General features: G+C 64.4%; 3 protein-coding genes across 3 annotated transcripts; all 3 read right to left on the bottom strand.

Moving 5' to 3' along the window:
* Nucleotides 1-643: 643 nt before the first annotated feature.
* LOC306957658 (V-set and immunoglobulin domain-containing protein 8-like) lies at nucleotides 644-2,937 on the bottom strand (the record flags this gene model as incomplete). The annotated part of the gene is given in 8 exon segments (XM_079551132.1): nucleotides 644-808; nucleotides 1,424-1,457; nucleotides 1,459-1,583; nucleotides 1,586-1,625; nucleotides 2,152-2,165; nucleotides 2,168-2,326; nucleotides 2,888-2,918; nucleotides 2,920-2,937. Coding segments are annotated over 8 exon segments (586 nt in total), but the record flags the coding sequence as incomplete, so codon positions are not given.
* Nucleotides 2,938-5,018: 2,081 nt separating this feature from the next.
* Nucleotides 5,019-12,181, bottom strand: LOC306957657 (cilia- and flagella-associated protein 45-like; the record flags this gene model as incomplete). Its single annotated transcript, XM_079551131.1, is given in 14 exon segments — nucleotides 5,019-5,114; nucleotides 5,116-5,131; nucleotides 5,254-5,301; nucleotides 5,303-5,476; nucleotides 6,147-6,340; nucleotides 7,062-7,175; nucleotides 7,250-7,299; nucleotides 7,302-7,395; nucleotides 7,619-7,748; nucleotides 8,010-8,188; nucleotides 8,400-8,564; nucleotides 9,082-9,222; nucleotides 10,465-10,615; nucleotides 12,060-12,181. Coding segments are annotated over 14 exon segments (1,674 nt in total).
* A 1,149-nt stretch (nucleotides 12,182-13,330) lies between these two features.
* Nucleotides 13,331-13,932, bottom strand: LOC306957655 (transgelin-2-like; the record flags this gene model as incomplete). The annotated part of the gene is made up of 3 exons (XM_079551130.1): nucleotides 13,331-13,472; nucleotides 13,564-13,666; nucleotides 13,749-13,932. Coding segments are annotated over 3 exons (429 nt in total), but the record flags the coding sequence as incomplete, so codon positions are not given.
* Nucleotides 13,933-13,958: the final 26 nt, after the last annotated feature.

The raw sequence follows: 13,958 nt of genomic DNA, 5'->3' as shown, positions 1-13,958 counted from the left end.
CATGGAGTGCAGGGATGTGGGGACGTGGGGACACAGAGCGGGGGGATATGGAACACGGGACGTGGGGACGTACAAGGGGAACTGGGTGCAGGGAAAAGGGGGCACGGGGGTAGGGGGACATGGGGTGCTTGGGAACATGGAGACAGGGGATGCGGGGACATGGGGACACACAGACATGGGGACACACGGATGTGGGCGTGTGAGGACACTGCTGACGGGTTTGGGAGCACGCGGACAGGAGCACGCGTGGACACGGGTGGCCGTGAGCACAGGAGCACGGATGTGAGCGCAGACACGGGCAGAGCACGCGAGCGTCCGCACCACCTCCGTCCACACCCGTGGTGCACACGGACATGGGGACACACGGACACGGGGACACACAGACATGGGGACACACAAGACATGGGGACACACGGACATGGGGACACACGGACATGGGGACACATGGACATGGGGACACACAGACACAGGGTTGTGTGGATGGGGGCACCGCTGGACACCCACGGACACACGGACACAGGGCTGAGCCCACCAGCCGAGCGCGGCTGGGGGCAAACGTGGTCACAGCTGCACACAACACGAGCCTCTCACCCCCTGCCACCCCGCAGCCCCCTACCACCCCCCGGGAGCCCCCAGTGCCCACCTTGGATGGTTCCTTGGGGCAGCCGTCCTCCTCCGTACCCATCTGCCAGCTTGGCCCACTGGTAGGCCAGCGGCGCGGCCCCTCCGCGGCTGTAGCAGCGCAGCAAAACGCTGCCGCCCTGCACCTGATCTCCTTCGGTCCAGCACTGAGGGACGGCCGGCTTCTCTGCGGGGCGAGGGGCAGCGTCACCACCAGGGGTGCGGGCACCACCGGGGCCATTGGCGCCACCGGGGATGCGGTCATCACAGGGGATGCGGTCATTAGCGGGGGCATCATCATCACCTGCGCCACCATCACCACCAGGGACAGGGGTCACCACCGAGGTTGCGGTCACCGCACGGGGCGCTGTCACCACCACCGGGGCCACCGCCACCACAAGGGACGCTGTCCCGACCAGCAGGGACACCGACTGCGGGCGTTGTCACCGCCAGGGTCACAGACGCCAGCACCAGGGTGGTGGTCACCAGCAGGGACATTGACACCACCGTGGACCTGTCACCATCACGGTCAAGGCCTCCTTTGGGGCCACTGTCACCAGCAGGGCCACCGTCACCTCTAGAGCCACCACCACCGCTCAGGACATCGACACCACCAGTGCCACCGCTCCCATCGTGGACACGGTCACCAGCTGGGACAGTGCCACCACCACAGAGGGACACGGCCACCCCCAGGGCCACCGCCACCTCTATGGCCACCGCCAGGGACATCGACGCTCCGCGGAGGGACGTCGGTGTCGCCACCACACAGCAGCACCATCCGGCAGGGGGACGGGGGTCTCACCTTGCACGGTGACGATGACCTCGTGCACGGCCACCGGTGTTCTTCTTGACGCGGCACTGGTAGGTGCCGGTGTCGGAGACCTGCAGGTCTGCCAGGCGGATGGAGGCGTCGTGCTGCCCTGGGTCGTTCTGCACGAAGGCCACGCGGTCCTGCAGCCCGAACCGCTGCCGTAGTTGACGTGGTGGTCGTGGTAGGAAAGGAACTGGATGGGGTGGAACAGGGGGTGAGGGCGGGCAGAAGGGGCTGCTGCATCCCCAGGTGTGCCTGCGTCCTTCCTGCATCCCTCCTGCTCCATCTCTCCTCATCCCTTTGTCCTGCCCCACATCTGCTCCTCCATCTTTCTTTGTCCCATCCTTCCTTGTCCCATCCTATCCCACAGCATCCCATGCTATCTCATCCATCCATCCCATCCCATCCCATCCCATCCATCCCATCCCATCTTATCCATCTCATCTTATCCATTCCATCCCATCCCAACTCACCCCATCTCATCCCTTCACCTCTCCACCCTTCTTTTCCTCCTCCCTCCCTCCCTCCTTCCCTCCCTTCCTCCATCCCTCCATCCCTCCACCCTCCCATCCCATCCCATCCATCCCATCCCATCCACCCATCCCATCCCTCCTGCCCCATCCCTCCTCCATCCCTCCCCATCCTTTTCTCCGTCCCCCCCCTCCACCCCACAGGACGGAGCCATCTCAGTGACCCCACACCCGGTGCCCCACACTCACCACATTTTCGGGGCGGTTCTCTCAGGTGTGATCTGGATCCACTCGATTCCCACACCCTGGGGACCGTTGTCCTCGGGCTCGAGGACGTAGGGACAGCCCAGCTTCACTGAGTCTCCCTTGGCCAAGTACAGCACCTCACGGCCTTTGCTGTTGATCCTCACAGCCAGGAGGAGAGCTGGGGGAGAGGGGGCAACGTGTGTGAGCACCCTGACCCTGTGCCCCACGGGCAGCCTGACCCCATAACCCCCCCCATCCCAACCCTATGACCCACAGCAGCCTGACCCTCCCCATCCCATCCCAACCCTATAGCCCACAGTACCCTGACCCTATACTCACCCCATCCCAACCCTATGACCCACAGCCCCCTGACCCTATTCCCATCCCAACCCAACCCTATAACCCACAGCCCCCTGACCCCATAACCAACCCCACCCCATCCCAACCCTGTGCCCCACAACACCCTGACCCCATAACCCACCCCATCCCAACCCTACAACCCACAGCCCCCTGACCTTACACCCACCCCATCACCCCCACGTCCCCCTGCCCCCCATCTCCCCGCCACCCAACCCCTGGCTCCTGGCTCCCATCCACAAACATCGCAGCGCCTTGCAGCGCCCATGGCTGTCGCTCTGCCGGGGTCGCCGCGCTCGGTGCCGGATGGCGGCCCGTCCCAGGGGTGCCCAGGGGGCAGCGTCCTCCTCCATCCGTCCTCGGTGACATCGGGGCCACCTACCTGGCATGAGCCCCAGCAGCAGGAGCTGCCCCGGCGCCGTGCCGTGCCATCGCGCTGCGGTGCCGGCGCGGAGGAGGAGAGGAGGAGGAGGAGGAGTGCAGGTGGATGAAGGCTGCGAGGCGACGAAGCATCGCCCGACAACCAGCAGCCCTTTTACATGCTGGGTCCGGGCGCTCCTCCCTGTGGGGCGGATGCCTTTGGGATGACTGAGTGGCTCCGAGCTGTGCGTGAGCGAAGCCGCCCTGCTCCACTCCCTACCCGGTAATTACGAGCTGCTGCGCCATGTGGGGTTGCGTCCCATTGGAGTGGGGCTGGGGGCTGAAACATGGGGGCGCTGCGCTGCTCCGTGGGCCCCGTTCCCAACAGCGGGGTGGGGATTTGGGGCTGCGGACCCCATTTGGGGGGGCTGACCCCGTGTTAAGCAGCAGCAGCGGGGTCGGTGGGGAAGGATCTGACCGGGGATCCATCGGAAGGCTCTGAGATGGCGGCGCTGCCCCACGCAGCCCCAAAAGGGTTTGGTGTCGGGCAGGGACACAACTGTAGGAGCTGAAAGGTGTGGTTGGAGCCTGGGCTTAATCCCCTAAAAATCCCTCCTCTGGTCCTGCCCCCTCGGCGTGGGGCGCGGGGATGCTGGCACCTCGAGGGGACGCTGAGCCCACCTGGGTGACATCAGGGGACGTGGTGGCAGCAGTGGGTCAGGGGAGGTGGGGATGGAGGTGGAACCTGAGGCCACCATGGATGGATTGGGGACAGGAAAGCTCCAGCAGTGGGTGATGGGGACAGGGGCGGCACAGCGGGACGGAAGGGCTGGGGACAGCGATGCCAGGCAGCGAGCAGAGGCGCGCTCGGGGACGGGGACACCTTGCAGGTGACAAAGGCCACACGGGGGGCCGCTCGACTCCCTGGACCCCCAGCAGCATCGCCCCACAGCCGCCCCAGTGCCCCATGGAGGCCGTGGCACAAGGGCAGCTCCGGTCAGTGCGCGGTGCCCCGCGGCGCAGCTCGGTGTTTTCCACCCCACCGCCCGATCCGGATGGGCAGCACCTCCCTGCAGGCCCCAAACGCTCCCCGGGGCCACAGCTGCTCCATTTACCGGCCCCACTCTGAGCTCATCGCCGTCCTTTAACCCTTGCTGGGGAACAGAGGCACGTGTTGGGCAGCGTCTGTGATTTGGGGCCCCCGGGGCGGCGCGGAGGGGACGAAACCCAGCGGGGCGCAGCTGTGGTTTGGTGGCTCTGCACCCCTCGTGCAGGATGGGGGGCACGGCACCGTGCTCTCGATTCAGCGGCGATGGGAGCCGTGCAGGACGTGGAGCTGACAGGGATGGAGGTGACCATGAGGGATGCTGAGGGCCCCACAGAACCGGGGGTGACCCAAAGCAGCCACGGCCTCGCGGTGCCCGGCTTCTCTGCCATTCGGGGACACCCAGAGGGAAAGCAGCCGTGTGGGGATGCGGGAGGAGGTGGGATTCCCCCCCCCTGCCCCACCCCACGCCGTCTCCCTGCCCCAGGCAGTCTCGCCTTTCCAGGCTCTCCTTATTTTCAGCTGCTCGGAGAATTAATCAGAGCCACTCCTACGGGATCCCAGCCCTCTGAAGCTGCCATTCCCTGTCCTGCTGCGGTTTGTTGTGGGTTTGTTTTTTTTTTTTTCCTGTCGTTCCGAGGTTTGCATCACTCTGTGGACGCTTTGCTTTGTCCCTTCACAAGGCCACAGGGCCTGGAGGTGACACGGCGCTGCTCACAGGGCGGGTTTGGCAGCGGGTTGGGCTCTGGCTGGGTCATGGGGACGAACCAGAGCCCCCAGGAACAGGGCAGGGGATGCTGCTGTCCCCAGCAAGCAGGGAGAGGGGCAGGGGGCTGCTCCTAATGCTAGTGCCAACCCCTGTCCACCCCGACCCCAATTCTAACCCTAACCCTACTCCGACCCAACCTTAACCATAACCTCAACCCCAGCCCTAACCATAACCCCCAACCCAACCCTGCTCCTAACCATAACCTCAACCCCAATCCTAACCCCAACCCCAACCCCAACCCCAACCCCAACCCCTAACCCTGACCTGGAGGTGGGAAGCAAGAGAAGGACAGGAGACGCTGTGTGCTCCATGAACATCTCTGTTTGGAGGCAGCTCTGCCTAAGCGAGCCGAAACTCCCGAGCTGCTGCCTTCTGCCCCGTGTGGGGCTGAGCCCCACTGCGCGCCCACCGCTCCACCTGGGCACAGTACTTCTCCCGGGATGCCGGCGGCTCTGTAGAGACAAAAACCATCAGATCCTGATGCCGGGCTGAGCATGCGGCCTTGGAGCGGGTTGTGTTTGGAGGAGACACCCAGCAGGGGAGCCGGGATGGGGCTGAGGGCCGCGGGCACCACCTGAGCTCCTGGATCTTCTGCTGCTTGAGCTGGGCGATGCGCTGCTGCGCTGCTCAGCGCCTCCTGCAGCCTCCGGCTCTCCTCAAAGGCGGCCATGCGCTCCTGGGCCCTCAGCTGCTGCTGCTCCCTCATCTGACGCCGGATGGCATCGGCGTGGGCCGACTGCAGGGCCGCCCTGCGAGCCTCCTCTGCCTTTTCCTTCTCAATCTGCTTCTGCTGGGCCCTGAGAGGGGGGAGAAGACCTCCGAGGTCATCAGATCCAACCGCCAACCCACCCTCGCCGCTCGTGGCGCCGCGTAATGGGAGAAAGGTCCACTGCAATCATCCTCCCCCCCCTCCCTGATGTCGGAATGGCAGAATTGTGGAGCCGTCGGGGTTGGAAAAAGGCCTCCAAGATCTTCCACCGCCAACCCATCCTCCCAGGTCGCCACGTTGACCCAACCCCACTGTGTGCCAAAATGATCGCAGAAACGGGGAACCACGAAGGCTGGAGAAGACCTTTAAGGCCCCCAAAGCCAACCCCCCCATCCCCACCATTCCCACTAAAGCACGAGCCTAAAGAGAATCACAGAGCCACGAAGGTCGAAGGCCTCCAAGACCCTCAAGCCCAACTTCTCCCCACCTCTCCCACTCACAGAACCACCAGGGCCGCAGAAGAGCCCCGGGACCCCCAAGGCCAACCCCAACCCGTCCCCATTGCTCACAACCACAAGGCTCATCTTTGACCCCCAAGACTCCCCGAACCCAACGCCAACCCACACCCACAGCACCTCCTTTCTCAGCACCTCCGTGCACGGTGACCCCCTCCCCTCCCCGGCCCCCCACTCTTTCAGATCGGACCTTTTCCCACCTCCCGCCCCCCTGCGCCGCGCTCAGCGCAGACCCCACCTCACCGCAGGATGCGTTCGAAGTCGCGCCGGTCCCTCATCACCTGCACAGCCATGCGCTGCTCCTTCTCTGCGATCTGCTGCCTCCGGCCCTGCCGCAGCTGCTCCTCCATCTCAGCCTTCCTGCGCGCCGCCTCCTTCTCCTTCCTCCTCCACTCCCGCTCGGCCGCTTCCTGGCTGCGTTTGGCCCTCAGTGCGTCCTGCCCACGGGGACAGAAGGGGATGGCGGTGAGGCTGGCAGGGATGGTTTTCATGGCCGCGCTCCTTGCTCCACGATGGTGGATCTGCCAGCCCTCACAGCACGGCCTGGGTTGGGAGGGAGCTCGGGGATGGCGAAGCTGCGACCCCACAGCGCCTGCAAAGCCACCAACCTGCCCATGTTTCACAACAGCCCAGGCTGCCCAGGGCCCCATCCAGCCTGGCCTCCAACCCCTCCAGGGATGGACGGGGCATCGCAGCCTCTCTGGGCAGCTGTTCAGCCCCTCACCGCTCTCCCAGCACACAACTTCCCTGACCCCCAGCCTCCAGCTGCCCTCCCTCCGCTCCCAGCCGTTCCCTGGCCTGCTCTCATCTCCCCTGCCCAAGAGCTGCCTCCCCTCCTGGCTGCAGGCTCCCTGCAGGCGCTGCAGGCTGCACTCAGCTCAGCCCCAGCTCCTCTTCTCCATGCTGAACGAGCCCAGCTCCCTCAGCCTGGCTTTGCACGGAGCTGCTGCAGCCCCTGCTCATCCCTGCGGCTCCTCTGGCTCCTCTCCCACAGCTCCCCGTCTTGTCTGGGAACCCCCAGCCCTGGACGCAGTGCTGCAGACGGGGCCTCAGAGAGCAGAGCACAGAGGGACCATCGCCTCCCTGGCCCTGCTGCCCCCCCTCTGCTGATGGAGCCCAGGATCCCATTTGCTTTCCCAGCTGCAGGAGCTCACCCACCCGCTCTGCCTGCTGGTCGAGGGCCTTCTCCTGCATGGCCCTGAGCCGTGCCACCTCCTTCTCCTTCTCCCGACGGATTCTTTCCTGCTCAGCTTCCAGCTCTGCCTCCCGTTCCTACGTGGGACAGAGTTTGGTGGCAGCTCCCTGCACCCCATCGCCCCCCCGTGCTGCTGTGCTCAGCTCAGTACCATTTTCTGCCTCTGGTACTCGAGCACCCGCTCGTCCTCCATCTTCTCTTCTGCAGCTGCTCCTCCTTGCACCTCTGGCTCTCGTCGTTGATGCGTTTAATCTCAGCCTGGATTTTCTTCTGCTGCTCCTTCTTCTGCTCCAACTCCTGAAGCACAGAGCCGAGGCTCTGTAGTGCTCACTCCATGGGGGCTCAGAGCCACTTTGGAAGAAGGCTCAGCCTCCCCAAGAGACCACAGCCTCCGTTCTGCACCGAGGCCGACCCCCCCAGCACGGGGTCACACTTCCAAGAGGTGAAAATCTGCCTTCATCATCTTCATCATCATCATCACTCTGCTCCCCAGCAGCCCCCTGGTTCCTGCCCAGCTCACCTTCTGCTCCTCCACCTTCAGCTGTTCCAGGTACCGAAGCATTTCCTGGCTCTCCTGGTCCTTCTGCTCAGCTCTCAGCGCCCGCTCCTCCGCGTTCTTCTCGATCTGCTTCACCAGCTCCTGTCTGCCTCTGGAAGAACCACAGGATCACGGAGTGCTTGGGTCAGGAGGGACCTCGAAGACCACGGAACCGCGGATCTCAGCACGGTTGGGTCGGAGCTCAGCCCCTCCGTGTCACTGATCAGAAGAGCTTTGATCCAGACAGACCCCGGGGGGCTCCGTTCATCACCACCCCCCCGCTGGACGCAGAGCCGCTGCCCACGGCCCCACAGCTGTGTCCATAAATCCTTTATCCGCCCCTCAATCCCATCTCTCCAAAAAAGCCTCTCACTGCATCAGCTCCCGCTTCCTCCTGCCTTCCAGCTCCTCCTGCATCTCGTTGGCCTTCTGCCTCTCCACCTCCATCATCCTGGCCAGGCGTTTCTCCTCCTCCTCCAGCTCTCTGGCTATCTGCTGCTTCTCCAGGATCTGCGTGTCGCGGATCATGTGGCACTTCACATCCAGGAGCAGCTGTGGGGACAAGGGGCGTCCTGGGCTCGGCGGATGGGGACAGAGAGCAGGAGGTGGAAAAGGAAGGAGAAGACGACTGAGCAGCAGCAGGCAGCGCTCACAGCTCATCCTCAGCGCACCACAGCGCCCTGTGGGGCCCGGGGCACCTCGTGCCATCTCTCCCCTTTCGTTCTACGACGCTGGGGAGGAGGACGGGACCCCCTGGCCTTACCTCACTGAACTCCTTGATCTCATCCTCCTGCTCCATGCGCATCCTGTTCGCCCGCTGCAGGAGGTGCTGGGCGCGTTCCTTCGCCTCCTCCTCCAGCTCGCTCTGCTTGCTCTGCTGCAGGAGGCTTTGTCGCTTTGCTGCTGCCTTCCGCTCATTCATGGCCTCCTAAGGGGACAGGGGGAGAGCTGAGCCACCGACCTGCAGCCCTGGGCCACCATCCATCATCCTGGGCCACCATCCTGTGCTGCTGGGCCACCAGACTGAACCCTGAGCCACCATCCCATACCCTGGGCCACCATCCTGACCCCTGGTTCACCACCCTCCACTTTCTGGGCCACATCCTTCATCCCTGTACCCCATGCTCTCATCCTGAACCCTTCACTACCATCCTTCACCCTTGGGCCACCACCCTGCATAACCCCTGGGCTCCCACCCTGCACCCCCGGGCCAAAACCCCTCTCTTTTCTAAAGGAGACGCCCCACAGAGGTGCACTGGGGAGCTGTGGGGTGCAGCCCACGCAGCACTGCAAACTTTGGGACCCCCCACAGCCCCTCCTGGGCTCAGAGGGTCGGAGAGATGCAGGGTTTGAAGGCGGGCACCGCAATCCGGGGGGGTGCAGGGTGCTTGTCCCACCCTATGGGTGCCCCCACGGCATGAAGGGTGGGCAGGGGGGGTGCCTACGAGCTCTGCCTCCCTCTGTGCTTTCAGGGCTGCCAGCTCAGCTGCACGCTGCTCCTTGCTCTGCACTCGGGACGACTCCTGGATGCGCTGGAAGTCCTGCAGGCCGATGATGAGGGCCGGTGTCGGCTTCTCTGAGGGACGCTGCGAGAGGAGGGCGCACAGCAGAGCAGTCAGTGCTGCTGGGGGTCCCTTCGCCCCCCTCCCAGCTCACCCCCAAACCCTCCTGTTGTGCTGATGGCACTGCGGTGCCACCTCAGCGCTGTGACATCCCTGTCCTGAGCGGAGAGGGACGGCAGCTGGGCGACGGGGGGAACCCACAGAACCCCACACGCAGCACCCAAAGAGCTTGGGGCCGAGCCAGCCCCACGGCTGCCACTGGGGGGATGGAAGTGAGCCGAGCTGCGCTCCCCCCCTGAGCTTCAAGCCCAGAGATCCAGGGCTGCAGCACTGTTGGATGGAATGAGTTCGGTGTGGGGGGAGGACGCAGCTCTGCCCCACGGTGACTCAGCCTCGGAGGAAACCACCTCAGTGCCCCCATTTCCCCACGTGTCAAAAATGTGGGTAATGACACAGGGCTGGGTTTGGTTGCGTTTTGTTTTTTATTTATTTCCAGGTGAGTTGTGAGGAGTTTTAATTACTGGCAGCGTTGCTCAGCCGCAGCACGGCGACGCGTGCGGTGCATTAACCAAACTCACGGGGCGCTTTGAAGGCTCTGGGGACTAAGGATGCAGTCACTGTCATTATGTGTCACCTTTTCATCCACCCTTGGGACAGATACCTGCATAATAAGTGGCCCAGCATCACAGCATCGGATTCCAGGACGCTTTAAAGAATGGGCAGTGGCACCGACGGCCCTAATCAACGGTGTGACGCAGCGACCGCAGCCCTGAGCTGTCTGTGTTTGGGTGCCCAACCTGCACCCCGATTTTTAGGAATGGAAAAGGAACCCAAACGCTTCCAGGTGGAGCCACGTGGGGGGAAACGTGGGCAGCGGGACCAAAACCTGGCGCTCCGAGCGCGGCAGCCTCAGCCCAGCCTGAAACCGAAGGGCTGCGGTGCGTCCTTGTGGGGTGGAAGCAGGGAGAGGTGAAGCGAGGGGGGGAAAAAAAAAAGGGGGTGGGGGAAGGTCAAAATGAGGCTCCGTGGGCTTCGCCCGGGATAATGGCACAAAACCCCTGCGGCTTTTTAATGAGGGGATGTAATTAGAGCCGGGTTCCGACTGCTCGACCTCGTGGACAAACAGCCGCGCGCCCAGGGAGGGGGGAATCGCTGCTGCCTGCGGGTGTTTGGCACCTGGGGGGGGGGGGACGGGGGGTTGTTTGAGGAGGGGCTGAGGGGGGTTTGTGGGGTTTGTGAGGGCGTTTGAGGGGCCGCGACTCACACGAGGCTGCGGATGAGGCCGTTGCCGAGCAGTCGGATGGTTTCGGGGCGGTGCTGAGCGCCGGGCGCTGATTTTGGAGAGCTGCGCGCATCCCGTAGGAGCACAACGGGGCCGTGAGGCTGCAAGGAAAAACCCCAAAGCGGGGATCCAAAGCTGGGGGGAACCGATGCAAAAACCCCGACGCGGCGCCGTGAGACCGCAGCAGTAAAACAGAGGGGGGAAAGGGGCTGAAATCCCCCCAAAGTGCCCCCAAATCTCAGGAAACCCCACACCGGGTCCCGCTCCGCCTCCTCCCGCTTCTCCCGGCGCAGCAGCGCCGCCGAGGTCCCCGCGCTCGAGGTGACATCGCCATCTAGCGAAGCCATGCTCTCTATGGGGCGGATCCCCAACCCCCCCCCCCCCCATTCCGTGCGCTTGGAGGTGGGGCGGTTTGTTCCACCGCCTCCTCGGGGAGGGATGTGAGGCCACAGCTGGGTTCAAAGGGACCCTAAAGATCCCAGAGCCACGGGATCGCAGCGCGGCTGGGGCGGAAGGGACCCCAAATATCACAGAGCCGTGGGATCCCGATACAGCTGGGTTGGGAGGGACCCCAAATCCCCCCCTTGCCATGGGCTGCGTGCTTCCCATCAGCTCAGGTCGCCCACAGCCCCTCCACGGCCTCCGGCTCCAAGGCTGGGGCGCCCACAGCTCTGTGAGGAACTCTCTGAATACTGAATTTCCTTCTAAAATCTGTCCAGGGTCCAGAAGCAGCCCTGCGCCAACCCCACACCCCGCAGTGGGGCTCAACCCCATGGGCCGGGCCGGGCAGTTGGGTGCCCTCAGGGTTCATTTCTCATCCATCACCGTTATCAGCTGCGTGTTTAATGACAGGGCTGGGCTGCACTGCCAGCAGATAACGGCTGCTTTCAGCACCGCCGGCCTCAGAGCCTGGAGAACGGGATGGGATCCGCCTCCAAGAACCCAATTAATGATTGTAGGAATGTTGTCAGGCTGTGACAACTGCACGGAGCAGCTGCTGGGGATGGAGCCCAGAGCTGAGGCGGCTGTTGTGACGTCGTCTTTCCTTCCTCTCCTTGAAAAGAGTGATTTCTTGCTGCTGTTTTTGGCAGGAGGTCCGGCTTGCAGTGCTGAGGCCCCACAGCCCTTTTTTTTGGGGGGGGGGGGCAGAACCTCCATAGGGATCCCAGTGGGGTGGAACTGGGGACACGGGGCGGCACCCAGAGCTGCAGCCTTGGAGCTGAAGGGCGTTGGGTGCCATAAAGGTGTGCTATGGGGCCATAGGGCGCAGGTTGGGGGGCGGGGAGGGGGCAAACACTGCTGGGGTTGGTGGCTGTGTGCCCCCTCCCCCCCCAAAAGAAACAAAACAAACACAGGCCTTCCCTACAGCAAAGCCCAAAGTGCTGAGGGGGTGCTCAGCCCCTCCAGCCCACAATGAAGGGGTTGGCCCAGGCCTGGGGAGCAGGGGGAAAGTCCCAGGCCCACGGGTGGAGGACAGAGGGGGGGGGGTCTCAGGCCCATTGTTTGGGGTCGAGGCCTGGGGGGGATTTCCAGGCCCAAGGAGGTGGGAGAAGCCCCACCGCCCCCCCTTACCCCAAACAGGCTCTCATCCACCTCGGTGCTCCGTGCCCGTCTCCGTGAGCGGCTGGAGGGCTGCATGGAGCCGGGGGGGTTGGCGGGGGTCCCGTTGAGGCCCTGCAGGCCGCGGGCGGCGCTCGCCATCCCGCTCCGCCGCTCCGTCTCCATAGCAACGGCAGCGCGCGTTCTCACGGCAACGAGACGCGCGGGGGGCGGGGCCGGCGCGGAGGGGCCGCTCTAGGCAGCTCGGAGCCGACTCGATGGTCGCTGGGGGGTGTGCGGCCCCGGCTGCTCCCGCGTGGCTCCAGCGGCGTCACCTCCACGCGTGGCTCCGGCTGTCCCCATCCCGTCCCCATCCCGTCCCCATCCCGTCCCCATCCCGCCCCCCTCCCCGCGCGTTCCCAGAGCGTCTCCACGACTGGGCCCCATTCGTGTCCCTTTCCCGTTTGTCACCATTTGCGCCCTCCCATCACCCTCTCTCTGTGTTCCCAGTCGTGTCCCCGTATCTGAGCGTCCCATTCCCCACGCGTGTCCCCACCTCCCCCATCCACGTGGGGCTCAGCATCGCCTCACCCGCCCTGCAAGCCCCGCCCCCTTCCTCTTAGCCCCGCCCCTTCCTCCTAGCCCCACCCCTCCACGTGCTCACCCACCACCTCATTCGAAGCTCAGGGCTGCTCCCCTCTGATTGGGTTCCTTGGGGTGGAGATGGGGGGGGGGGGTTCCTCCCCCATTCCCCTCATTACCACCAGACCCCCCCCCCCCCCCATTGGGGTGAGTGCCCCCACCCCACACCTGAACCCCCCCATTGCCTCTTACTTACCCCAAGAGCCATTGGGCCCCACACTTGTGGGGACAGCCCCCAGCCCACCCAACCCCAACCCCAACCCCTACCCCCCTCCCCAGCCCCCCAACCACTTTCACTCGTTATAAACAAGAAGGGGCCATTTATTGGGGCAAGAGCCACTGAGGGGGGGGGGGGGGGGGGGGGGGCTCTCCCCAGCACGGCCCCCCCCCAAGGCACAGCGGTGTTGGGATGAGAGGGAGGGGGGGGTCGGGATACGGAGACAAAATAATTATTATAAAAAAAACCCACAGATTTTGGTCCTGGCGGGTGGGCACAGCCCCGGTTGGTCCATGGGGGGGTCCATAGGGGGGTCCATGGGGTGGTCCATAGGGGGGTCCATGGGGTGGTCCATAGGGGGGGTCCATGGGGAAGAGCGATGCGCTTTGGGGACCCCCCCAGCCCCATGGAAGCTTTGGGGTCGGGGTGGGGGGGGGGTTTTGGGGGGCCGTTCAGAGGATCTGTCGGGGCATCCCATACCCGGTCATGCCCGCCTGCGAGGCGCCGCGGTTGGTGCCCATCTGCAGCCCGATGACGCTCTGCCCCTCCTTCAGTTTATCCTCCGAGAAGACGCGGCGGTTCTCCTGCGATTTCCTACGGCCACCACCATGGGAATCAACCCCCATCGATCACCCCCCACCCCTCTGTGACCCCCCCCCCCCCCCCAGGTTCCCCCATCACCTACTTAGGGAACCAGTTGGGGTCTCCCACGAAGAGCCCATCGCCTTTGGCCACCGCCAAGCTGCCCAGGTTCATCAGCGTCCTCTGCACGCACGCCATGTTCTTCCCTGCGTGGTGCCAACGTGGTGTCACCCCTTGTGACACCCTTTGGGGACATCTGGGTGTCACCCCATCGTCCCCAACCCTCACCTTCCCACAGATCCACCGTCTGGAAGATGTCGGTGGCGGCGATGCCGTAACGCTCAGCTGCCTGCAGGAACTGGGAGATCTGCTCCATCTGCTTGAAGGCCATGGAGGATGCCTGGATTTTGGCCACCGGCGCTTGGCCCCGAGGATAGAGGCTGTTGATGAGGCGGCACAGGACCTGGTGGCATCAGCGGTGACAAAAACGGGGTTGTG

Source organism: Tetrao urogallus (assembly GCF_951394365.1).
Source record: "Tetrao urogallus genome assembly, contig: scaffold_288, whole genome shotgun sequence".
NCBI classification, from domain to species: Eukaryota; Metazoa; Chordata; class Aves; order Galliformes; family Phasianidae; genus Tetrao; species Tetrao urogallus.
Note: the sequence above shows the minus strand (reverse complement) of the source record. Positions and strands in the feature narration are given on the sequence as shown.